A 25,258-nucleotide genomic window follows, 5' to 3' on the forward strand; every position below is an offset into this window, starting at 1 on the left:
GAGAAAAGACTGGAAACTGAATAAGGGGATATTAGGTGGTTTTTAGTATCTTTACACTTGCATATCTTTTCTAATTTAATGTATATTATTTTAGAATCAGATGAAAATGTAATTTTTAAAAAGTAGTTTGGATGTGGTGATAGAAAGAAATCTAACTATGGGAGGTGAACGCAGAATGTAAATATACACATACACATACATATACACGTTTATGTATATATATATGCCTATATATAATATAAATAAATATATGCCTTTTATATATGCCTTACTGTTAAAGTGTATAGGTGAAACTTATTGGATTTTGTTAACCAATGTCACCATTAAATAAATAAATAAATTTAAAAATAGTAGTTTGGAGGAGGAATTAATCTGAGTAAGCGAAGAAGGGCTCACAGAAGTTATAGGTGAGCTGAATCTTGTGGGGACAGTGGAGATGCAGAGAGGGATCACTGGGTTGGAGGAGGAGGCAGCATGAGCGCACATGGCCTGGAGAAGCGGAAAGAATACGGACTCTAAAGTTTGTATCCGAGGGGCTTCTCTACTCACTGGATATGAAATCTTTGGTAAGTCCCTTTACTTAGAGGAACCTTGGTTTCCTTATCTATAAAATTAGGGTAATGGTCTAAACCACGCAGTGACGCTGGGAGAAAATATTATAAATATAGCTCGTAGCTGGTTGGAAGGAGGACATGGAGTTGGAGAACTGGGGTCGGGGGATCATCCTTTCGGTTCAGTGCTTGGTCCCGAAGTTGTAGGCAGAGGAGGGATTGAATGGACCCAACACTCATTTTCGATCTCAGCAATAAATGAAAAGGGAAGAGGTGGAACTGAGGTTGGAAGAAGTTGAGACTTGTAGGTCTCTACATTCCATTCGTCCTGCCTGAGACGGCCTTGTCGCTCCCCTGAAACATTACCTCTCACTCACAGGGTCCCTTCCAGTTGATGTCATTGGGTCTTAATGCCAAATCTGTGAGAGGGGAAAGGGCTTTCTTATTGTCTAGATGAGGAAATTAAATTTCAGAGAAGTGAAGTAACCTGCCCAAGGTCCCACAACCAGTGAGTGGTAGAGTGAGGACTACAGCCAGGGAGCATCTGGTTCCTGAGCCTGGCTCCATGCGGCGTCTTCTCCTGTTTGCCTGCCATCTCACCACACCTGCCTCCTCCAGTAAACCTGGGGTGCAACTGAGCCTCTGACCCCAACTCCCCAAGGCCCCAGGAACTATATGGGTGGATGGGACCACAGGGTAGTCCTGAAAGAAGCTTATTTCTCATCCCTGGGGAACCAGGGGTCTTGGGAGGCAGACTTCACAGCAACCACCACAAGGCCTCCTGAGTGGACACAGATGGAAATAATAAATAATTGACTTGTGGAAGCCCCAGCAGGTAGTGGGGGTAGGGGCGGCAGGCAGCTCCAGTGAGCTGACTTGAAGTTCCTCATATGGAGGTGGGAACTTCCTCCCCATCCCATGCTTTCCTCCGGGCTCAGCTTCCTGCTGGCTCCCTGGGGATGTTTAAAATCATTCTACTGCAGATCTTAATGGCCTTATTTTTTATTTCCAGGGAAAGGATATCGCTTGAGTATATCCGCTAACGTTTTTTATCAAAATGTTTTCCTCTTAAAGATTAAGGAGAGAGTTTGCAAATTCCCAGGTTGGCAGTGCATTGAAGCCAGAGAGCCAGGCAGGGGTAGGTGACTATGATTAAAGTGAATGTTTGGGAGCTACACAGTTCTCCTTGAGACCTGGACCCAGGTGGTTAACATGCTGGATCTGTGTAGGGCTTCCACAGTAACTCTCCTGCCTAGAACGCTGGACCTCACCCAGTGAACCCTCCGTGCCCACCTTAGGGCTCTGTCTGCATGCCTCTGTCCACCAGAACTGGTAAGCTCCCTGAAGGCAGGGGCCAGGTCTCCTCCTTTGTAGACTGCACAGAGCGGTTCACAAAATATACACCCTGTGCCTGGCATCGGTGTGCATTGGGGTACAACATAGAATAATCCTCCAGCCCTGTCTTCAAGGAGCTCATCGTCATGGGGAAGACAGAGGCATCAGCGAAAAATCACAATACAGTGTGCAACGTGGGTTAATAGGATTCACTCGTTCCAAATGTTGGTACAGAAGTTGGGTGGTGGAATTCTGGGTTAGGGAAACATCTTATGCAAAGGCAAGAAAGAAAGAGAGATGTAATGACACATTTATAATGGCAGTCTCTCGAAGGTCATAAGTTATTCCTGGTTCACTCATTTAGCAAATAAATTCATTTAGCAAAGGCATAATGGATATAGAGAGACAAATAAGATATGGTCCCTGTCCCTGGGGAGTTCAGTACAATCTCTCTGGGGAGAAAGGGTGGAGTACAATTAAAGAGCAATAGGAGAATTTTGTTCCTGGCATAGAAGCACGTTGTCAAAGAATAATATTTATAGGGCACTTACTACATGCTAGGTTAAGCCTCATATCAACCCTATAGGTTATAAGGGAAAACTGGTACAGAGAGGTCACAGATTCCCCAAAGCACAGAGTCCACATTGGAATCCAGGCAGCCTGACTCCAGAGCTTCTTAGCCATACTGCTCATTTGTTCATTGAAGGAATAAATGCACAGTTGTACAAGAAACCAATCTTCTCAGTGCATTATCCATTCTGTGCCGCCTAATTCTCCACCTCCCAGCCTTGTGCATCCTGCTACTCTTTCTGGCTGCCAGATCACCACGCCTTGGCCTTGGTATGGATGAAAAACATGAGAGCAGCCTGGCATCACCATTGCCTCTGGCTGCAGACAGGAGGGGCTGCCAGGTCAAGTGCCGTTTTGCTCTTGGCTTATGTTGCAAGTACATCATCCCCCTGCAGACCTGAGGTCCAGTGTCTGAGGCATGCAGCTCCTGCAAGTAACAGAGGGAGGCCCTCAATACACAGGCCCACATTTATCTTGTTGTCCAAGATAGGTGGGCTGGACAGAGCTGTGTATGCATCCAGGGTTTTGAGAGACAAACAGCACATGAAGCCTACTGAGTTGTGTCTACCCAGACTCCTTCTCTCAGCCATTGTAATGAGTTCCTGTCTCCTTTCCTGCAGCCTTTCTCTCTCCCATCTGTTCATCACCAGCATGATTCCTCTATAGCCTTCAGGCTAAATCTTATTTCCCAGGCCTGGCAGACAGGGGTGTCTGACCAGAGCCCAGCTCACTTCTTCAGTCCAGTCTTTCACCACTGCACCCACATGCCCACTCCTCCAGGTACCAGAACCATGTTCTTTCACATCAGCAAGACTGCCCAGGCTGATACTCTTGCCTGGAACACCATCTTCTCCCACCCTTGCCTTTTCCAGCTGAGGAAATCACACTCTTCCTTCAAGGCTCAAACACCACATCTACGTGAACCTTCTCTCCTTGCCACAGAGTACATTGTTCCTCTGCGCTCCATGATGGCAATGATCTCCTTTCCCTCTCTTAAAAGCAGGGGCCTCGTCTTCATCATCTGGGCATTCCTACTGCTGTGGCCAGAGTCTGGCACACAGTAGGTGAGTGTCTACATTGATATAGAGAAACTGGCGCAAGAGTTGAGTCACAAACACATTCTCACAACTTCCTAGGGTTGGCTGCAAGCAAGTTTGATGCACTCGCTATGCTTGGGAGGGAAGCTGTACTGTGGAGAAGGGCAAAGTGGATCCTGACAAACTAAAAGCCTTTTCATCACCTCCCCTACCCCAAGCCTCACACAGAGCCAGGAGCCGGGACCCAGGCTTCCTGTTGAGGAGAGTGTCGATGAGGACAGAGCTGTGAGCACCTGTGCGGTGCCTCTGCTGAGGAAGTGGGTATGGGGTGTCATGGCCAGAGGGGCTGCTGGCCATTGGACTGTCAGGCCATCTATTTCTTCACGTTGCCTTTGAGTCCCTTCTCTTAGCACACAGTGGGGCCCATGTACCTGAGCACCTAGGTGCAAATCCCACTCTGCCATTTAAGAGCTGGTGGCTTTGGGCAGCTTGCTTCATCTCAGTTTCCTCATCTGTAAATGGGGATAATAACAATACCTATCTCACAGTGTGGTGAAGAATGACTGAGACAGCATCTGGTACACAGAAGTGCTTCAGCGCCCTGGAGAGACCCCCTGTGTCCCCAGGGTTGGGGCAGAGGTTTCCAAAGAGGGAGGAGGCAGCAGTCAGACTCTGTGGGTTGGCATAGCTTGGAGAAGTGGGGGCTGAGGCAGGGAAGGGCCGAACCTTTGCCAAGCATGCCTGCCACCTCCGCAGAGGACAGACAAGTGCTGATACTGGTGTGAGGGCACCTGAGGGCAAGGGAGATGGGGAAGAGATGAAGAAAGTGGGCAAAGAGACTAGGCTCAGAGGGGGTTTGGGGAATCCAAGGGCAGACCTTGCCTCTGTGCTCTATAATCGCATCAGAAAAGGCCTGCCCTCAGAGTGGCCTGGATCCATGGAACTTGGAGGAAAATCCCTGGGAATGGACCCAGAGGAACCCAGCCCAAGGCAGAGGCTAGGTGCCAGGGAAAGAGCCCAGCCTTGGGTCCCTGCTCCACACACTGACCAGTAAGTCACCCGACTTTATCCTCAGTCTCTACTTCTGTGAAATAGGGTAGTAACATCCAGTGGGAGGCTTAGTGAAAGCAATCAATATGATCATATTTGCAATGCACTGAGTAGGCCTGGCACTAAGGCCTGGCCCATAGCAGCTGCCCAATCAATAGTGGGTGTTTTCTTCAGTTCGTGGTTCACTGGGGGATCCTGTCTTCCTGTCACAACACACGCTGTCTGCCAACAGGCAAGGGCTCTTCGCTCCAAAGGCCTGAGGGGTAGTCGGTACGAGGACTGGCGAAGTGGCCTCAAACCCAATGCCTGGACCTTCCCAGTCAGGCTGTGTTGAAATGGAGATAGAAGCTCTTCTGTCCCCATACACATCACAGTCCTCAATGGATTGAAGGTTCCAGAGACTGAGTTTATGGGAAACCCAAGGGGGCTCTTCTGGCAGCTCACATCTCCACTGAGGAGGAAAACATGCCATCTGGAGGCTTAGTGAAAGCAATCATTAATGGTGCACCATTCAGGGACATTTTGGAAGATCAGCACATGGGGAGTATGCGTAGATATTCGGACACGAGGCTCAAAATCTTTCTCTCAGTCTGTACTCACGCTTATGAAAAACCTGAAATCTTGAATAATAATTTCCCCCTAAAATGATTGCTGGGGAAAGCTTGCTCTCTGCCGGAACGGCTACATTACAAATAGAACGAGCGCTACAAACCTCCATCAGGTCCCCCCTTCCCCTGGCTACCGGGGAGCTCTGAGCCAGCCTGTGTGTTGATTGCAGTAGTCATCTTCTGTTAGGTTTCTCAATGCTTTTTCCAACTTCTTCGTTTCTTAGCTCCTTTTTTCTTACTTTTTAAAAAGCTCCTACTTTATATGTATCTTTTGTCAACTCATTTCAAGTGCTTTTTGGAAATCGGTGGGTATAAATAATAGAGTATAGGTTTCCAGCTCCTTAATTAAGATAGTGATCTTTCCCCAGAAACCTATGTTTGTCTGGGTTATTTTTGGCTCCTCAAAACACCCACTGAATGGTCTGTTCCAGCTCTGCTGTTGATCAAGCCGGAAACCAATGTTTGTGTTATAGTCTCCACACCGGATGGCAGTGCTGCTGAGTGAGCACACGCTTCGTAGCCAAACAGAACTGAGTTCAAATCCCAGCTCTGCCACTTATTAGCTGGGAGAATTAGGGTAAATAGTTTAACTCTCATCTATAAAATGTGAACTGTTACTTGCCTTGCTGGCTCTCGTAAGGACTAAGTGGAATAATACATACAGAAGACTTAGCGAAGTACCTGGCACATAGTGAGGCTTTAGTAAGTACTAGTGATCATAGCGAGAATAACAGTTAACGCCATTTATCGAGTACTCACTGAACACAGAACGCACAATGCATTTCCAGCTGAGCAGGAGGGTTGAAAGGAGGACTGCCCACCTGGCCACTGTCAGTCTCTCCCCACTAACTGAGCCCTGAGGATGTGTTTATTACCTGTTCCAGAAGACGGCCCCTGCGATCTTCTGCATCTCCCCCAGGGTGGCAAGGAGGAGCGAGGATTTGCCACAGCCCACCTGTCCCACGATCATGGTCAGCTGGCCTGTAAGGAGGGAGGGTGACAGATGGGAGCGGGGCCAGGAGGGAGTGTGAACAAACACCACCCAGAAAGACAGACAGATACACCTGGCCTTGGGGCCCCATCTGCTTTCCTCCTCTCTAGACTCCCCAGGGAGTCGTTCCTCATTGGAGGCTTTCTGTCTGAAAACCTACATCCTCTTTCTGGCTCCCTGGGTCCTTTCTCATCGATGACCCCCCCCCGCCCCTTCCTAAGCACTTGCTTCTCCTTTCCATTGCTCCCCAGTGTAAGCCCAGCTCCTCATGATCCCACTAATGCCACCCTGGGTCCCACCTTCATTCCACTTCCATGCTTCGCTCATGCCGTTGTACCTGCCAGAATGACCACCCTGCCTTATGGCCCAAAGGACCCTGCTCATTCTCAGAAACCCTACCTCTTCCATAACACCTTCCCTGGCTACTTGGGTCTGACCTTTCTGTGAAGTGCCCTACTCTGCACCCAGTGGTTTGACATCAAGGCCCCCTGTCTTGCCCTGTCCTTGCTGCCACAGTCCCACCTGGCACATGGACTCCTCAAGGGTGAAGCCCACCCCCTCTCTGGCGTTCATACCCTAGAGCACCCACCAAAAGTACACAGAGAGCAGGTACTTAGTAAATGCTGATATTTCTTTTTCTCTCCACATCATTTGGTGGGACATGGGGAGGGGGACACTTCAGACATGACTTGTAGGAGGACACCTCCAGACCATGATGGAAGGATAAGTTGAGCTATACCTCGGGGGATGCGGATGGTGACGTTGGACAGTGTGGGGATTCCATCGGGGGTCCATGTGAAGAAGCCTCCAATGACCTTCCCGAAAGGGAACAGAAAGGCAGCTGGATTCTCAGCATGAAAGTCCCCTCCTCCATGAAAGCCAAAAAACACCGATTCCAGTCCCCGGATCTGGACTGGCAGGGAGTGAGGGAATGGCTTTCTCCTGCTTACCCTCACCCGAGACACCCTTCCCAAGAGGACAGCCATGGGTCTCCCTACCAGTTGAGATGGGAGACTTGTCCCTAGTCTCTGGACTTCTATGGACCCTACTGGAAGGCAGGGTGACCTTGGGGCAGAAGTCAGTACATAGGTCCCTGGTCCTTTAGGTACTGAGCTCCCTCTTGGAGATAGTGCCTGGGGACTGGGCTTGGGGTGCAGGGTCTAGGACTCACCTGGACACAGCAATTGTCAGCATCCCCATCTGCACTGGGGGCCAGCCTCTGCGGTGGACCCATGAAACCCTGACAGTCTTCTCGGGCTGGACACTTGCGGTTCACAACCTTGAGGGGCTAGGGATAGTTAGGAGGAGGTGAGGGCCCATAAGCCTGGGGACTGTGCATAAAAAGGAGTCCCCCTTCCTGTGAGGAAAGGCTGAGGCAGGATGCAGCAGGGCTGGAGTAGCAAACGGAGTCTGAGCACTCACCACTGCCTGGTATTTGCTAGTTTGGCCCTGGGGCGCGGGCTCCCGGGGAGCACACTGCTCCTCCCGGATCTCTGCACTGGATAAGAACTCGCTCAGCTTTTGCACGCTGCAGAGGAAGCACAGAGACCCCCCTCACCCCTGCCAGCGGCAGAGGGGAGGGAAGAGAGGAGAGGGTGCAGCCTGAGAGAACAGTTCTGAGAAGGTTCTTGGCTCTGGGGTGTGGCCCCCACAAAGCTCCCATTGGAGTGGGATAGGGCAGGGGCATCCATGGGGGGTGGGCAACAGGATTTGTTAGGGTTGATTAGTCAGCTGGAGTAGGTTGGGGTCTGGATTATGGAGGATTTGGTTAATTTTAGGGATCATTTAATGTTAAGGTTGGTTAGATTGAAGGATGGTTGGTGTTAGGCTTTGTCAGTTACTATTAGAGCGAAGGTTAGTATATGTTAAGGTTAGCTAGTGTTAGGATTTGTTATTAATAGCAGCTAATATTGAGCATGTAATATATACCAGACACTATGTTAAATGCCTTATTGGCATATAATTTCATCCTGCAGGGGGAGATGTGGGGAGGTGTTAGTGCTAACTCATAGAGCAGGAAGCATTTTCCCCAATCTCTTCCCCGCCAGGGGATCTCCTTCTGGACCCAGAGGAGGCTCCAAAAGTTTCGATTCACTCATTCCCTCATCCCTGGGGCTGTGGAAGCTGTCCAGGAAAGCGTGAGAATTGTTTGTATACTCCTTTCCTCCCTTTTGCTAAATGTCCAACAGGACTGGGGCCTGACGAGGCCTCCAACTCTCAAGGCGAGAAAAGTCTAGGGCTCTAAATGCTACGATCCCCAGTTTCTGTTCTGCGCATGACCACCGCCCCTCCCCCGACCAGGAGTAGACTGCCAGCCTCTGCCTGCTTCCCTCTGTCTCTTGTTGATCTAGCTCTCTCTCAACAGTTGGTGCCTGGGAAGGTTGAAGTTGGCCTTGTGCCCTGCTCCCATCTTCAGCCCAGAGTCTGATCTCCCTCTTTAAAAAGGCCTCAGCTACATGGGTGACAGTGAGGTTAGGAGAGTCTGCATGTGGAAACGCTTCTGAATCAGCATAAGAGATTTTCAACAGGTGCAGCACCCTTGAACCTGTGGTTTATACACAGAATCACAGGGCTGGGGTGGGAGTGGGGGAGGAAGGGTGAGTATTAGAAGTCACAATGCTGTGGCCAATAAAATTGAATCAGCACAGCTAACCCTGGAAATGGGACTTTTTTTGCAGACTGCTACTCCTTGGTTAGATATTCCTTTGACCACAATCCTGCTGAGTTATGCTCCCTTCTACCCTTGAACCCCTGCCAGAGCTTCCTTGTATAAATCGTGCCTTCTATCAGCTACTTTATTCCAACAGCTACTCCTCTCTGTCAGCTGTCCAGAACCCACCAGAGTCCCATGAGACACAGTGTCACTTCCCTCAAGGCTTAAGGGTCTTGGGTACAAAAGACATTTGATACTGACTGGTACCATTGGTAATGTGAAAGAACATACTCAGCTCTCCCAAGAGGTGTGACAGGCCATTGCTTTCAAGGAATTATTTCAGAGGCCCAAAGAGATCTTCACACTCCAGCTACGGCATTCCCCAGTCAAAGTTTCAGCCTTCTACCTTCAGGCTTTCATTCCTAAGAGGGCAATGCCTTGGGGAGAGTGGCAGAATCACCACTTGGCTCTAGAGCCTGGAAGTGGGGGCCTCCAAGAGCTGCAGGCCAACTGGGGATAGGATGTACAGGCATGTTGGGGAAGCTGCTTCACCAACGGGGGCTGTGAAGGCTCTGGGACCCATGGGAAGAACAGGGGATGCTCGGCATGGGGAAGATTCAGTGGATGCCTTCTGAAATCTGAGGGGCTGTCCTGTGGGGCAGGGATGGTGCTCATTCTGGGTGGCGCTGGAGGGTGGAACCAGGGCCAACGTGCAGAATTTATGAAGTGCACCAATTTTGGCCTAATATTGATTTTTTATTTACGGAGTTACCTTCAAGGTGACATTGAGTTCCCTCTCCTTGGAAATATGCAAGTAAGTTGGCTAGTCCTTTCTCAGGGATGGTGTGAAGGGAAGCCACGCATGGCCTCTGCCCTTTTGACCAACCACAACGAGCTCAGAGGTCCCAGGGGGAGTAAGTCCTGGGACAAAACAGATGTGGTTGCAGTGGTCACCAGAGCAAGTCTCGGGGCTGCCACAGGAGCCGCCTGTCTAGTGTGCTTGCTGGTCCTCCTCTCACCTGACCAGAGCTTTGACTGTCGACCGGACCACACTGGACAGCAGGAACAGTGGTGTGACCAGGATGTGGAAGAGGGAGAGGGAGGCGAAGGCCACAGACGGCGAACAGTCCACCTCTTTGAAGAAGATAACGTGGCCCACGAAGGTCTGCGGACAGAGGCACATGTGAGATGAGGGCGACTGTGCGTGGGCGCTTCTCGTCCTGGAAGCACTCAGCCCGTGGGAAGGAAACAAGAGGTCTGGAACAGGGCGCTCGAGGAGATCTTTCTGTTAGGGGCACCATCATCCTCATAGTCATCTCATGGCAACAACCCTGGCAAGTTCAGGACTTTAAGCTGGAGGGCCGGGGCCACCCCGTCCCTGTCCTGCCCACCCCTTGCCCGGAAGGACCAGGGAAGAGTCCTCAGGTTAGGTCAGCTCTGCCCCCTCTCAGATAGCAGTCCTCAGCTGGGAAAATGGAAACAGCCATCTCTGTTACCCAGAGTTCTCCGAAGAGCCAGGCCAGAACCAGCACAATAAATCAGGCCAAAAGTGAATTCCCAAGCGTGCCTGACAGGCTGTAAACTTGCCACAACTCAGGGACACTGGCCCCAGGGGAAATACATGCATCTTTTTAAAGAACTGCAGGCATCATAGAAGCCAGGGATGGAGCCACGAAGTTATGGGGGCCCAGGCCTTTCTGGAGGGGTGTGTGCTGCTGGCCCCCACTGTTGAGCTCACACACGGCTTTGGTCAAAATTGCTTTAGAAATCCTCCACTGTAACAGTTAACGACATGGAGAATTGTTTGTGCCATATTCTTACATTTCAAAAGGCAGGTTACAAAACTGCATGTGCAGCATAATCCTATTTTTATAAAAAGGTCATATTATGTGCCTTAAAAAGAGACTGGAAAGATATTAAAGATGTTGGCAGTGGGATTATGGGTGATTTAAGTTCTCTCTGCCCTTTCCTTTCTAAATTTCCCAACATTTCTACAATGAACATGTTTTGCTTTTATAATTTAAAAAGTTCGATAGCTATTTTCAAAAGAACGTTTAATGTTTTTAAAGACTAAGCCTCAGGTCTTCTGGGACTGGAGGCTGAGGCCCCAGTCTGCTGAAGCGGGGAGGGACCCGCCCGGTATAGACTTTCAGTCCATTGCCCTATTTTCAGCCTGACTGCCGAGCCATCTTACGAAGTCCTTCTGCAGAAAGGCCAAACCCCGGGTGGCCTCTCACTCCAGACATCCTGCCTCCCCACCCCATTACCCACCAGGAAATGGAGGAAATATCTACTTACGATGAGGACGGCTGCAATGGGGATGGCTGTGTTCATGAAAACTGCGGAGGAAGCACAAGGGGAAGCTTAGTGGGAGGCATGAGACAGCTAAAATAGAAGCCGCTCAGGGCACCCTGGAGGCAATGCGGCTTGTGAAGTCCTCTCCCCAGCCTGCAGATGGGGCTGGGGCAGAAGTCTAGCCCTGTGCCACCTCCAGCTCCTTACCTACTTCCCTCAGGACTCCTGTCCTATGTCTCTGAGACTTAAGCCTTTAAATAAAGGCTTAAATGCTCCTATCTGCTCCACGTGAACAGCATGAAGGAAGCCCTGTGAGAAAGTGGGATCAGAGACTTGGCTGCTTGTGGTCAACAGCTTGTGTTGGGGCACCAAGTTGCTACTCCTTCCCGTGCTTTTGGTTTCTGTGTTCCCCTAAGCTAGGTTTTCTCTAAGGCTTAGAGCTTTTCAGATCTCCCATGGCTCTTGGGAAGGATTTCTATCTCATTCACAATGAGATAGAAAGTTGCTACTCCTTCCCGTGCTTTTGGTTTCTGTGTTCCCCTAAGCTAGGTTTTCTCTAAGGCTTAGAGCTTTTCAGATCTCCCATGGCTCTTGGGAAGGATTTCTATCTCATTCACAATGAGATGTCAGTGACTAAAGACAGCTAAACACAAGGTGTCCCTCAGCCCTAAGGCTGGGAATCCATGCCCAGGAGGGGCAGTTGGTGTGCTTCTTATTCTATTTAGAGTAAAGTCCTCAGAACTGTCACGGAGACACCAGAGAGCAAAGAGAGCTAGACTTAAAGTTAGAAAAGGGCAGAGTCCCTGTTACGTATAAGCTGTGCAGCCTTGGGCAGCTCATTTCCCTTCTCTGTGCCTCGGCATCTTCATCTGATTTTTGTAAGTTTGTACTTACTTGTCCACACACTCTGGCTCTCTCCAAGGTGAGAGGAGATAATGCAGGGAACAGGCTCTGTGAGGCTTAGGTGCTGCCTGAGTATCATACCTCATGAACTACTAGCTTAGTCCTGCTCTACAGGTAACTGCTCCTCTAGCCCAAATTCTGAGATGCCTGAGGTTGAGCATGGGGTCCTGGACTTCTTCCAGAGAAAGCAGCCCTTCTAGAGTAAGAGATGGCCATCTAACTGTCACCTCCCTATCTCATCTTTCTTCCTTCCATCCAGGAGCTTCTTCCAGGCCAGCCCAGAAAGGACTCTGGTTCTGCAATTAGCCAAATGAAAGCAGAATGAGCTGGGAGCCAGGAGCCAGAGGTCAAGGGCCCAGACTGTGCATATGGCCCCTGTCTAATGAGTGGTGAAGTTTCTAATACTCTGAAGTCTAGATGGTCAACACCATTCTAAGAAGCTGGCTGTCCAATTACTCTAATAATCCTGCTCCAGCAAGTGCACACACAGTGTACGTTAGAGATGCGGCCCCCTGAGCAGGTGGAAGAATATGGCTCCTGCCCTCAGGGGGCTCCTAGTTTGAGGAAGGAGACAGAACTATGCTCCCAGGAAGGCCCTGATATGCTGAGGAGAAAGGCAACTTGCCCGTAGGGTGTTCTCAGGCAGATAGGAAAAACAATGTGTCCATCTTGGGGGATTCCTAATCTGACGAGGGAAACACAGTCCCTGCCGTGGCAGAGCTCCCCGTCTCATGGAGGAGACATGGCTGGAGCTCTTGGGGCACCACTGATATCTTTGACCACAAGGCTTTTTATCAACCCCAATATCACGTGTGACCACACTTTAACTTTTCATCCAGAAGAGGCCTCTATGTCTCTAGGTGCCCACTGCAGTGCCACAGACCTCCCTCATAGTCTCTGGCAGTGTAAGCACAATTGGTTTTCCTACATTAGAAGAAATCAGATCTGAGACCCAGGACACAGCACGACTTTCACTGGCTGCGGGGAGGAGGGAGACAGGACTCCTATGATGCCTGGGGCCTTTGACCATCACCAACTACATAGCTCTAAACATGCGATAGTCTTGCCCCTCCCCTCCAGGGCCAGTTATTTCAGGGACCTCCCTCAGGGCTTGGGCCTCATTCTGTTCCTCTCCTGCCCACTTCATCAATTACCAAAGAGGAGGGGTTCAAACTAGAGAGGGCACCTGTGTACCACCCCTTGGCCTCCTGCCCCGAGCCGACACCCTTCCCATATATTTCGAGGCTCATCTCCCAGCTAAAAAATAGGCTTGGAGTTAGATTGTAAATTGGTACAACTCTGCTTAGAAAGCAATGTGGTGCTTGGTAGCTAGAGCCACACAGAAGTTTAGACCTTCTGATCCTGTAATCCCTCTCCTGGGAATTTATCTTGACTATGTAATCACTCAAGAGAAACACAAAGCCCTCAGCAAGACGGTGTTAGCTATAGCACTATCTGTCACAACAAAACAAAACCACAACCAAAGCAACAAACCACCTGCAACAATATCAACTGGTAACTTCCAAGAAGGGCTGTTTTAGTAAAATGTGGTACATCGTCCCTCAGGAAGATTCTGAAGCCAGAAACCATGTGATAATTGAGATTTTGTAGTTTTGCATGCTTTCCCAGTCGTGACATTTTTCAATTTATATTTTTTCTACTTTGTCGTCTTTATTCTTTCAGCTGCCTGAACTCCTTTGAGGCATGAGACAAACTATAAGTAAATTTTAAAATGATACAACGCTGATGAACCAACAAAGAGAATACATATGATGTAATGAATTTCCGCCCTGTTCTGACTGTTATATGAAGATACTAAAGGATGAAAATATAATTTTCCATTTCCCGCAGCCTCTCCTGCAAGGACGGCCTTCTCGCAGGGGCTTTGGGTCCCCTTTAGGGGGCATGGAAATACCAGCTGCTTGTGTTTTCAAAGCCTCTCTGAAGATCACCCCCTTGGCGCCTGGGGTGGGCATGGCTGGAACTGGAAATGTCAGTGCCAGAGGCTGAGAGGCCTGTGAGGCTTTGGCACCACTCTGAGCTCAGCAGACACCGGGCACCCTAGTGAGGGAGAAGAAGGAAAGGAGCCGGGCATCCCAGCTGTCATAGGCTGAAGGCTTGTGGCCTTGCCTCTATTTTCCTGAACCACATACAGCCCTGTAAGATACTAAAAGTGATGGAGGGGTAAAAATATATGACCGAGAATAGATTTCTCTCCAACTTTGGCATGGGGCGGGCTGACTCACTTTGATTTGATGTAGGAAAGAGAAAAAAAGGAGAACATGACAGTGCTTAAATCTTGATAGAGCAAGAAATCCTGTTAAATAACAACTAAGTGAAAGCAGAAGATTACAAAATGATGTGTGTGATACTGTTATGGAAAGTTTAGTTGCATGTAGGCGGGCCTGAAAGGCCACCTTCAGAAGCAAAAGCCTTTCTGTAATGGTGTAGAGATGTGGGTAGGTGTTGTTTTAATCCTCTCCCCAAAATATCCTTTAAGAAGTATTTATTCAGAAATTATTTTTTGAAGATCTTCTCTGTTCCAAGCACGAGCTGGGTTCTGGGGGTACGGTAGTGAACAAAGTGTCAGCTTTTCCTATTCCCCCCAAATGAAACAAAAACAAATCAACAAAAGCTGGCCTCAGATTACTGCTCCCCTGGCTTTGCCTAAGGAATGCTGCCTGACCTTGTGGGCGCTGGCAAGTACCACAATACTAGCAGCTTTTCATTTCCAAAGTATCAATAAATATTTCAGAAGCCACGTGTCAGGGAGGCACAGCCAGCCATTTGTGCCTCTGGTTAACTTCAGCTTTGTCTCCCTGGGGGGTAAGGGGGAGCTACAGCCTCACAGTCTGTGACTGCAGATTGCACTGGCTGGAGGGAGAAGTGTACTTTGAAGTGCACAGAGCTATTTTCTATTCAATCCAAGAGTCATTCTGAGGTCCACAGAGGGGGAAGGAAAGCAGGTTCAGGGTGTATCTGTCGCTGGCAGCGCTGAGAACCCCTCACAAGTCACACCGATTTCCTTTCCACTCCTTTCATTGATGAACCTCCCCAGCCCTCCCAGCTCAAGCAGGCCAGGGTTTGCATCAGCAACCCACCGTGGCTGCCCCAGCTGGCCACAGGAAGGGCAAATATTGAAGAAGAATTTCAGGGAAGCTGGAGAAGGAAGCGGAACCAGGTCTGGAGGTCACCTTGTCCTTGACACTGGCTATTCTGAGTCAGGGCCCCCACCAAGGAGGACAGAAGGGGCATGAGTCTTGGGCTGTGGAGAAGGGGTGGGTGCTGTCTTTTTGTTTTTCGAGACATTGTAAGAGGTCAGTCACACTCATCCAAGGAGGGCCCATCTATTGTGGTTCAGACTGGACTGGGAAGAGGAAAGACCTCCAACTCTAGAACACTGGGAGAGACGCCGAACACATCTTCCCTTTATTAAACTCCTTCAATGGCTCCCCTGCCCCAGGAGAAAGCCCAGAGGCCTGAACGCAGGGCACAGGGTCCTGCACGATCTGATCCTGTTTCCCTCTCCTCACCGAATTATCTTCTCTTAAACACACTATCATCCTTCTCACCTCTAGGCTTGTGTGCCTGGAACATTCTTCCCCTCATCTGGTTAACATATAGTCATTCTTCGGGCATCGGCAATGGGCTTCACCTGTGACAAAGCTTCCTTGACACCCACCAGCCCTAAGACTAGGGTGGTTACAACTCTCATGGGGCCCAGAATATCTCTTTCTATTCCTGTCATTCACAACATAGTTTCACGTCTGTCTTCCCTACTAGCCTGGGAGCAGGCAGGGACTGACATTTCTTCTCGTCACTGCATCTCCCATGCTTAGCACAGGTCCTGACACATAGTAGGTACCCAGTAAATATTTGTTAAATAAGTAAATAAAAGAAACAAAAGAAGCTGGGGCCAGGTGAGTACCGTGAAAGAGAAAGCGGGGTGCTTGGAACTGACCCCGTGGCTCTGGCCACATGCCCGGCCACTGTTCACGGCATGGTCTCCCACAAGACCGTGAGGATGAGGACCATGCCTCCCCTGTAACCGCCAGGGCCTCAGTAGAGTCTGGCACAGAGAGAAGGCTCTGGGACGGGTGCAGCACAAAGGACAGAATGAACTGGCAGCATGTTGGTTTGTTGACTGGTATATCTAGGCCCCCTTTGTCCCTCCTGCAAAGGTTGTCCTCAAATAAGTGGCTGGACACCTGAGGTCATGCTGCTTCTGCGAACAGACAAGGATCGAACTGACTTCCAAGGGGAGTGGCCACCGCACTCGCCTCTAGCTTTTCCCCACTTTAGTTTCTACTCATTGAAATCTTGCCCAGCTGGCAAGGTGCCCCCGCAAGGCCTCCCTTGCATAAAGCTCCGTGTGAACTCCCAGTCCACACAGTCTTCCTTCTTCTCTGTTCTCTGCAGTTTACTAGCTGAGGACCTCAGTGAGTCATTTCACTCCACCAAGCCTCAATCTTCTCTGCTGTAAAATGGGACAATAAAGCTACACGCCTCGCCAGGTTGATATGAGGAGTAAGTGCGGTCAGTCCAGTGCCCCCTGCCATACTGTTTCATGTAGGTTAGCTCTGACTGTTCAGCAGAGTATAAACTCCTTGAGAAAAGGAGCACATCTTCCTGTCTTTTGCACCCCTCCCAGCGCTGAGCATGGATGGGGCTGATCCCACAGGGCTGGCTCACTCAATATCCACCAAGTAACTTATATCTGTTTTCCTTTGATTCTGGATTTTGATGACAAGGAAACTGCACCCATTTTCTTTTTGCACCCCTCATCCCTGCCACACACACGTACTCGCGCGCACACACACACACACACACACACACACCTGCACTAGCGCAGGCTCCACACACAGGAGCTCTCAGTGATGCTGACAGTGAGACCATCAGAAAGAAAGAGTGTCAGAGGTAACCTTGTCTGCCTGACAGTCTGACTGCCTGGCACAGGACGACAGACTGAAAGCCCAGCGGGCGGCACCAGGATGGGCTCCATCAGCAAACGTGACTCCGGGGCTCCCTGGTGGCGCCAGGACCCCATGGCTGGCGCCAGGGGTGAGAATAAAAGATGTCCCATTACCTCGTGCCTAATGACCTGTGCCCTGATGCCTGGTGACAGAGTAAAAGGCAGGAAGTCCGGGAGGAGATAAATGAAAACACACTCAAAGCATACACCTGTAGCCGGGAGGGACCTCCACTCTACCACTCGTCTCCCAGCTCCACTGACCAAATCGAAGAAACCCATCCCAGGAAGGGCGAACACTGAGCAAACAGCACTTGGCTTTCCGAGCTCCCCCAAAGGGCTCTTCCCTTTCTCTCCACGGTGCTTCTTCCAGGTTAGCCTGGGCTGCTCTGTTTATTCTATAGGTCACTGAGTCCTGGACAGGTAGGGGGCCTTGCACTGACCCCTTCTTGGCTCCAGAGCCCCTCACTCCTTTCTGAGTCATCTCAGCTTTTGACAACATAGAGTCTCCTTTTCTCAGGTCCTCCAGCCCCAGGCCCGGCACAAAGCTCTGGCTTGTCTTCTGAGATCCCTATGGGACCAAGAACACCTACTAGCTAGGAATCCGTGGGTTAACTTGGAACCTAGGCATCGTATGATGCCATTTACATAGGAAAACACATTTCAGGTTGCAGTTTGGAATGCAGAAAATGACCGTACATCTTCTAGAAGCAACGTAGCTGCCGCCTACCCCTATCTATATGACCCAAGGTTGTCCCTACTTTGCTGCCAGGAATCTTAGGGACCCGGTGCCCCAGTTTCCTTGATGCTTCCCTTCCCACTGCAGGAACAATGAGTCTGCCCTCACTTTGCCACGCCGTTGCTGGGAGAGAAAGTGACCCGGCTGTGGGGGGAAGCCCTCTCCCACCTCAGCAGCTGTTCTCCCTGACGTGATGCCTGAGAGCCAGGTGTCTGTAACTCAGCGGGCCGCACACCGTGTGGAGTTACCATTAACAGGACCAAACCCAGGGGCAAGCAGAGCAGGTAGCAGGTAAAGAAAAGGGTGAAGAGAGCCTGGGTCTGCAGACGCAGATTTCTGAGCTCCCCAGATGGTGCTTCCCAATTTCTCCTGTCCTATGAAGTGCTCAGCCTGAGGGTCGGAGGCCAGAGGTAAAGGGACGAGACCAGCACACTGGAACATCTTGGCAAGGAATCCAGGAAGCAGTGGCTGCCTGCCACGCTCACAGCTCCAGTCTGAGAAAATCAGATCCTAGCAGGAAGATACCATGGCCGGCACTGTGGATGGTGGTGGCCTGGCCACTGCTGACTGGATCAGGGTCCCTGCCTGAGGCACAGGACACCAGGGTCTGGCTGAACACAGAGAGGCAGGACACCGGGGTGCTCGGTGCAAGCTCTACCCTGTGAGAGCCATGCTGTTAGCCTCAGAGAACGACCTCAGGAAGATGCCCCCTCTGGGCCTCAACTTCCCATCTATGAAATGGTTCTCCCATTTACAGAAAACGTTTTCCATTTACCTCCTTTGCTACGTTCTGTGTAATTTTCACAGATCTGCCTTTTAATTCGCAAATTCTCTCTTCAGCTATGTTATTTCTTTTAACCTGTACACTGAGTGGTTTTTTGTTTCCATTCTATTTTTTCTCTATGGAGACTTCCTTTTGGCCTTTCCTACCATAATGGCTCTTAAACTGGACAGGTCAGGCAACCAGTGTGAAGTGGGCACTTGAGCAATAACCACCACCGGGTGGGTCCAGGGAGCCGCTAGACCAACTGAGAGATAACCTTGAGTCAGGATTCTATCCATCGCCAGAACTCACAGGCCCTGACTCTGACCTGGGGACTGTGACCCACCGAATTAACTTCGATAACTAAAATTTCAATTTCTAGGATTTCTTTGGCATTCTTTTCCCTTGATGCTTTCCTGTTTTTCCTCGTAGTTTTTACACCTTCTTTAAATCTTTAATTATTTTACATGCACTTATTTATTATCTGTTTCAGATTATTCTATCAGCTTTAGGTACTGAGGGAGTAATTCTCCTATTTTTTGCATTTGCCGACTCACTCTGGTGGTGTATTTTTCTCTGGTGGATTTTTCTTTCTTTATTATTTGCTCTTTGTTCAACAGGAATGTTTGCCACAGGAGCCCCATGTTCTCTGGAAAGTATTTTTATTATGCGTGTCTGCTGGGACCCGAGGGGTTTTAGAGGTTCGTGTCTCCCCGCCCCTCTATTTTTTGGGTTCAGTGTTCCCAAATCATTTGGCGAATGTAAATTTGTTAATGTAGATATGCCCGTGAGGACCTCACATGTGAGCTCCTGTTGTTTAAATAAAATGTTTCTCCTTCTCAGGGCCCCAGACATATGGACGCTTCCTTGTATCTTTCCCAGGGAAGTGGCAGCTCAGTCTGACTCGTCGAAAAGGAGTCTTTGCACTTGGGAGAATTCAAAGCTGTTGTTGTTTATGTGTTTACTGCTGCCTCTCAAGAACATATCAGGTCAATAGCATATCAAAGATTCATCTCTTGTTCTTATCACTGTATCTTGAGGGTCAGCACAGTGCCCCACCCATGGCAGGCTCTTAATCTATGAAGAACACTGTGATTTCTGGGGAGCTCTCTGCTACATGAGACAGTTTGAGGCTCACCTGGATTGGATGACCCCCAAGCCTCCAGCATCTGCTACCGGCCCCCTCCCCCAAGCCCTGATGCCCTATCCTAACACAAAGGCACGCAGGGCTGGCTGGTTGGGGCGGACTCACTGGAGATGGAGGTGTAGATGGCAAAGGCTCTGAGGCTGGTCATCTCCTTCTTGCGGGTCATCTCCACCCGTGTGCAGAAGATGTTCTCCCAGGCGTAGAGCTTGAGCAGCTTGATGCCACGGAGCATCTCGTTGGTCTGCTTCAGCCTCTCATTGGAATACTCCTGCCAGGAGTCACCGAGTCAGAGAAGGGTTTCCTCTGCCCCCATCCCACCCAAGAGCAAGGAGCCGAGTCCATGTCCTCACCATTTCACAGACAACGCCCAGCTCCTGTCCCCACGGGGAGGCTCCCTGCCTTCTCCACTAATCCCATTTCACAGGCAAAGAAACTGTGCCTAGACAGGTGAAGTGGCCTCCTTAAGGTCAATGATAGTGTGGATGTGTGTGTGGGAGCTGTTTGGTGGCCTCAAGGGGAAGAGTGAGAAGACCCACTGATGAGAGGGGAGAGGGAGCAGGCAGGCACACGGGGGAAGGATAAGGAAAAAGGGCCGGTCCACACCTGAGGACACTCACCAGGGTGCTCCGCTGGGCCTGAGAGAGCTTGGTGGCCACGAAGTACTGGACGGGGGCCAGCAGGATGATGACAGCTGCCCCGATTAAGGCACTGACTCCGAGGATGTAGTAAAGGAGAATCACACCCACGATGATCTGAGGGAGGGTTGTGGGCGTGAGTTCCCTTTGACCTGGTGGCTGCCTGCCACAGGGTGTTGACAACCCCCGCCCCCTTTCCTCAGTCCCTGAAGTGGGACAGGCCTTGGTGCTCAGGTTTCCAAATTGTCTTGGGGAGCAGAGGAGGAGAGATGACAAAGCAATTACAGAAGGAGGAATTACCATGATGAGCACAGAGAGTTTCTGGGCCAACGACTAACTGCATTTATCTGCAAGGCTGGCGGAAGCGTTAGCTCTCCCCAGGTCCGCTTTCCAGATGGAAGTCTCAGAGCTGAGGTTGCACAATGCGTGTGACAGCACCTTTTGTTCTGTGTGCCGGTTAGCAAGGCTGACATTTCACTCTCATTGGGAAAAAGTGAAACATGAGCAAAGGGGCAAAATTGCTACATCCATGTCGGATGGAACCAGTCCCGGATCTGAGAGTTTACTTTTCATTCATATGCTCCTGGCATCTTTAATTTTTCAGGGAATCTGGAAGATAGTCTCTGAAAAGAGAATTCGATCTGCATCTAGCTTCTAGCTTGACTGCCTGCTTCTGAATATTTATGAGAAATGGAAGTTAGTCTTGCCAGCCCCCAAAGCATCAAGATGACAGTTTCCTAGGTCGCCTTCAAAAGCACCTACCTCTAAATTCAGGGCTAATTCTAGAAGAACAGATATGCTGTCTTCTTTAATTGAAAAAAAAAAAAAGTCTGCCCGGGTTGGCCCTGTACCCCTTGAGCTCTACATTAGATTGGCACCAAGCTTCTTGTACCACCTGACCACCTGAAGGACAGAGGAGTGGGCGGGTGGCTCTGAAATTTCCGTTAATTATGGAATGCCTCGGGCATTAGCAGGTTCTTAGGGGCTGGCACGTGACCCCTTCACCACTCGCCTTCCAGTGTTTAACTGATGTTAAATGCTGGCACGGATGGGCAGAGGAGCACATTAGGGGGTGAAGAGCTCTCCTACTCCTGCTGGGCCCCACTGTCATCATCCTTCGGGAAAAATTATCCCTGGCATCCGGTCCTTTCATTAGCCGTCCTCATATGGAAGCAATCTGTTGTTCGGCAGCTTGGGTAGAGCTGGACACCAAGGGGTGCCCGGAGCACTTCCAGAGTCACTACCAGGGCACCGACTGGGGGTCGATGCCTGCATCCCCACCACCTCCAGGCGCTAACAGCTGCTGTGACAGGAGCTGGGGTCGCAGCACGTGCTGCTGCCAAGGCTCCTCGTGGGATTCCACCGTCCCCACCTGTGCTCCCCAGATTCTGCCGTCCACCCCTCTCTGCTGCAGGGGTCTGAATGGACCCCGCAGGAGAACATACCAGAAATCAGGGATTCTGAGTGTGCAAAACGAGTGTGGGGAATAAAAGAGCTATTTTATCTTCTATTCATTCACAGGTTAAGAAAGCAATCTAGTGCAGTAGTGGGGAGATCACAGTCCCTGGGGTCTGCAGCCCCGAGTTTGAATGCAGTCCCAGCACTTACTGGTTATGCATTCTTGGGCGATCTACTTAATCAGAGTCTCAGCTTCTTCATCTTTAAAATGGTGCATTTAATGCCAATTTAGCAGGACTGCTGAGAAGATTAAATGAACATATACGATAAGCACCTAGAACAGTACCTGGCACACAGTTGGAGATCAATACAGGGGGGCCCACCCTCCCTTAAAACAAATAAAAAACAAACCAACCAGCAAACAAAGAGGCTTCCCTGTCACTAGAGAACCACAGAAGGAGATGTCTGGGCATGCTGCCAAGGCTCCTCGTGGGATTCCACCGTCCCCACCTGTGCTCCCCAGATTCTGCTGTCCACCCCTCTCTGCTGCAGGGGTCTGAATGGACCCCACCGGAGAACATTCCAGAAATCAGGGATTCTGAGTGTGCAAAACACTCAGCTGTCAGCTCATTGTGTGGCCCAGGGTAACGTCCCTGCCCTCTCCGGGCCTCTGATGCCCGTGATGTGAGGAATCACAGAGGTCTTTGCTATGGCTGAGTTCCTTAACATAGTGTCCATAAGCTTCAGGGGCCCCAAAATCCCTGAAATTGTAGGCAAAATATATGAATGTACATTTGTTATCTAAGGAGGTTTGATTAGATTTTCAAAAGTATATGTAGATCAGTGGTTGCCTAGGGCTGGAGGAGGAGATGAGGGGTGACTGACAATGCGCGTAGGTTTCTTTTAGAGGTGCCAAAATATTCTAAAATTGCGATGATTGTTGCACAATTCTGCGAGTATGCTAATGCTTATTAAAGTTGTACCCTTTATATGAGTGAATTATATCTCAATAATGCTGTTATTTTTTAAAAAGTATATGTGGCCAAAAAAAGATTACAAACCAGGGAGAGTCCTTGGCGGGGTCAAAGGACTGGGACTTCTGAGCTAATTTCAATATTATCGAAAGCCTCATGTGCCCAATGGCTAACCAAGCTCCACACAGAATCCTGCCCAGGTTGAAGGCACTGTATCAACTCTGGCTGGTAACACTGGATCTTGAGGGCTGACCAAAGGCACAAGTGGCAAAGGTATAGTCTTTGAGGAATTAAAATTGGAAAACCGAATAACGCTTCGTGATAAATAAGCATAAGTAAGTAATTAGTGGAGATAAAAAATTTCTTCCCTCCCTTTCTACCATGACCATGAGGGTTAATTACGCCAGTGAGAGAGGCTGGGGCAGGCCAGCACAGGGCAGGAGTTATTTACTAGTTAGTATTATTAGCAATGGTGTATGTATAACAAACATTATAAATAATAGTAATGACAACAATGCAGCCGGTTTGATGGACAACACCTTTGAAACAGGTTGCTCAAGGGGACGTAATGGAAAGGATAAACGGCTCTCGACTGCATTTCGATGTGCCCTCCAGATCCTTCTATAGCTTTTGCAGTCACTGATTCGTCTTGGCAGAGTGGAGGGGGTACAGGGGTCGGTGTGGCTACGTGGTAATGGAGGATGGCACAGAGGGGTGTTCCTGTAAATAGGACCACCAGATTCTCTGTCCCACTTGTCTTGTGTTTAGTCGCCCTCCCTGCGCGAGCCTCTTCTCCTATTTTCCTTTAATGTCTTTTAAGTAAATACTTTACAGGTAAGGAGGACCAAAAAAAATAAAATCATTTGAGAGTAAGGTTTATGAAAGGTACATTCTAAGAAACAAGCAGTGAATTCTGAACAGTAAAGTCCTCTCACTCACACCAGAGTGTGGAAGTGAGAGGGACCTGATATTTACTTAGTGACTACTCTGTGCCAGGCACTCTGCTTGGTGCTCTGCTTACATTATCTAATTGAATCATTATAGCACCTCCAGAGGGTGGGAATCACCCCTATTTCATAGATGAGAAAAATGAGGCTCAAAGAGATTATTTGAATCAGCCTGTCTCACCTAGATCCAGACATTTTCCTTTATACCGGACAGGAGCCTGCAGGCCCTCTGGGAATAGTTCTGGGGTTGCCACTTCTGGCTTGAGCACCCAAGTGAAGAATTCATTCCCAGCTTCAGGATGGGAATCACAGACTCCCTGATGGAGGATGGGAGCCGGGGCAGAGGAGGCCACAGGAGTCAGGTAAACCATGGATAGTAAGATTCTCCTGTTGCCAGGGGAGAATGCACCTCCTTCAGAGCCAGCCCCAAAGGTTATTTGGTTTTTGGTTTTCAAAAATAATACACAGTTATTGGAGAATTTAGAAAATAAAAGTCACCTGCAATCCCACCGTGGAGCCTTCCAGTTCTTTTTACTGTATGATTCTTTGCAAACATATACATATAGATATTCCAATTTAGTAGGTAGTTCACCGCACATACAATTTTGTAATTAACTCTTTTTGCTTAAAAAGACATCAGAACACTTTTTAATGTAATTAAGCAATTTGTTACAACATAGCTTTTAATGTCTGCAAAAGTGTTCTACATATGATTATTCTATAGGTTTTTTTTTTTTTTTAAGGTTTAAGCTGAATTTTAAAAGTCTCAAGTCTTAATGGCACTGCCTTCTCTGATCATGAAGAGAGGCAACTAGATGCACGCAGAGTGTGAGGCAGTATAGAGACCCAGGAATACACCCCATGGAGACCCCGGGGGGGTGGAAGGTACAGGCAGACATGGAATGGAAGATGGTCAGCTCCTACTCACTGAGTATGTACCAGCAGATTCGGGTTTTGTGTCCCCTTTCCCATCCCTACCAAGGCACATATCCCTTACCTGTACTGGCATAGCCCAGAGGTTTGGGCACAAGAAGAAAAACCACATGAGCTGGTTGGTGTCGATGGCAACCAGGTTACAGATCTGCCCGGCAGTCATTTCCCCCATGGATAGGTTGGAGGTGGACAGGTGCATAATTTTATTGTAAATCTTGGTCTAGAAATGAGAACAGAGAACTTCACATTTGTCATCATTATCATTCTAATCACCACCCCAGACGCCACAAGTCTCTAACGTGCCAGGGGCTTCTCAGACATTCCTTCCATGGATAAAGCAGCTTGGTAAGGGGTATTATTGTTCCAATTTTACAAACGAGGTAACTAAGGTTTGGAGAGGTAAAGGGCGTTGATGACAGATCAAGCAAGTCAGAGAGGCAGATTTCACGCAGAGAATCCACGCCAGCGCGGCAAGCTACTTCCCTAGGAAGCAAGAACTCTCCCTTGGGGGGTTGCATTAAATTAGCTCTTAAATCTTAAAAACAGATCTTCGTGCCCAGTTGTATTCTTGATTTACCAGAAGCCAGTGGAGAACACACTTCAGAGCCATAAAAATGATGAAGTGGGGCAGCGTCTATTTTAATGTGTCCATCTCCAGCTGGCGAGGAAATATGCTCTGAAGCCAAGTTCTGTTTTAACTGAATCTCAAAACAAAACAAGGGCTCAGATTGGATGGTCTTATGTGAGAGATGGTGTACGA

The 25,258-nt window shown here is 49.3% G+C and overlaps 1 protein-coding gene across 11 annotated transcripts in view; it reads right to left on the reverse strand.

The window, feature by feature from the left end:
- The window catches only part of ABCC8 (ATP binding cassette subfamily C member 8), a 72,414-nt gene that overhangs the window by 24,456 nt on the left and 22,700 nt on the right, over positions 1 to 25,258 (reverse strand). For all 11 annotated transcript variants that reach the window (XM_016139520.2, XM_016139521.2, XM_016139522.2 and 8 more), the window contains 9 exons: positions 24,563 to 24,718; positions 20,229 to 20,363; positions 19,717 to 19,879; positions 11,094 to 11,134; positions 9,815 to 9,960; positions 7,565 to 7,670; positions 7,314 to 7,430; positions 6,882 to 6,957; positions 6,027 to 6,132 (listed from right to left, as the gene is read on the reverse strand). In XM_016139520.2, the coding sequence (XP_015995006.1) occupies positions 6,027 to 6,132; positions 6,882 to 6,957; positions 7,314 to 7,430; positions 7,565 to 7,670; positions 9,815 to 9,960; positions 11,094 to 11,134; positions 19,717 to 19,879; positions 20,229 to 20,363; positions 24,563 to 24,718 (1,046 nt within the window). The remainder of the gene's footprint in view (positions 1 to 6,026; positions 6,133 to 6,881; positions 6,958 to 7,313; positions 7,431 to 7,564; positions 7,671 to 9,814; positions 9,961 to 11,093; positions 11,135 to 19,716; positions 19,880 to 20,228; positions 20,364 to 24,562; positions 24,719 to 25,258) is intronic.

This window comes from Rousettus aegyptiacus, unplaced genomic scaffold (genome assembly GCF_014176215.1).
Source record: "Rousettus aegyptiacus isolate mRouAeg1 unplaced genomic scaffold, mRouAeg1.p scaffold_m13_p_5, whole genome shotgun sequence".
NCBI classification, from domain to species: domain Eukaryota; kingdom Metazoa; phylum Chordata; class Mammalia; order Chiroptera; family Pteropodidae; genus Rousettus; species Rousettus aegyptiacus.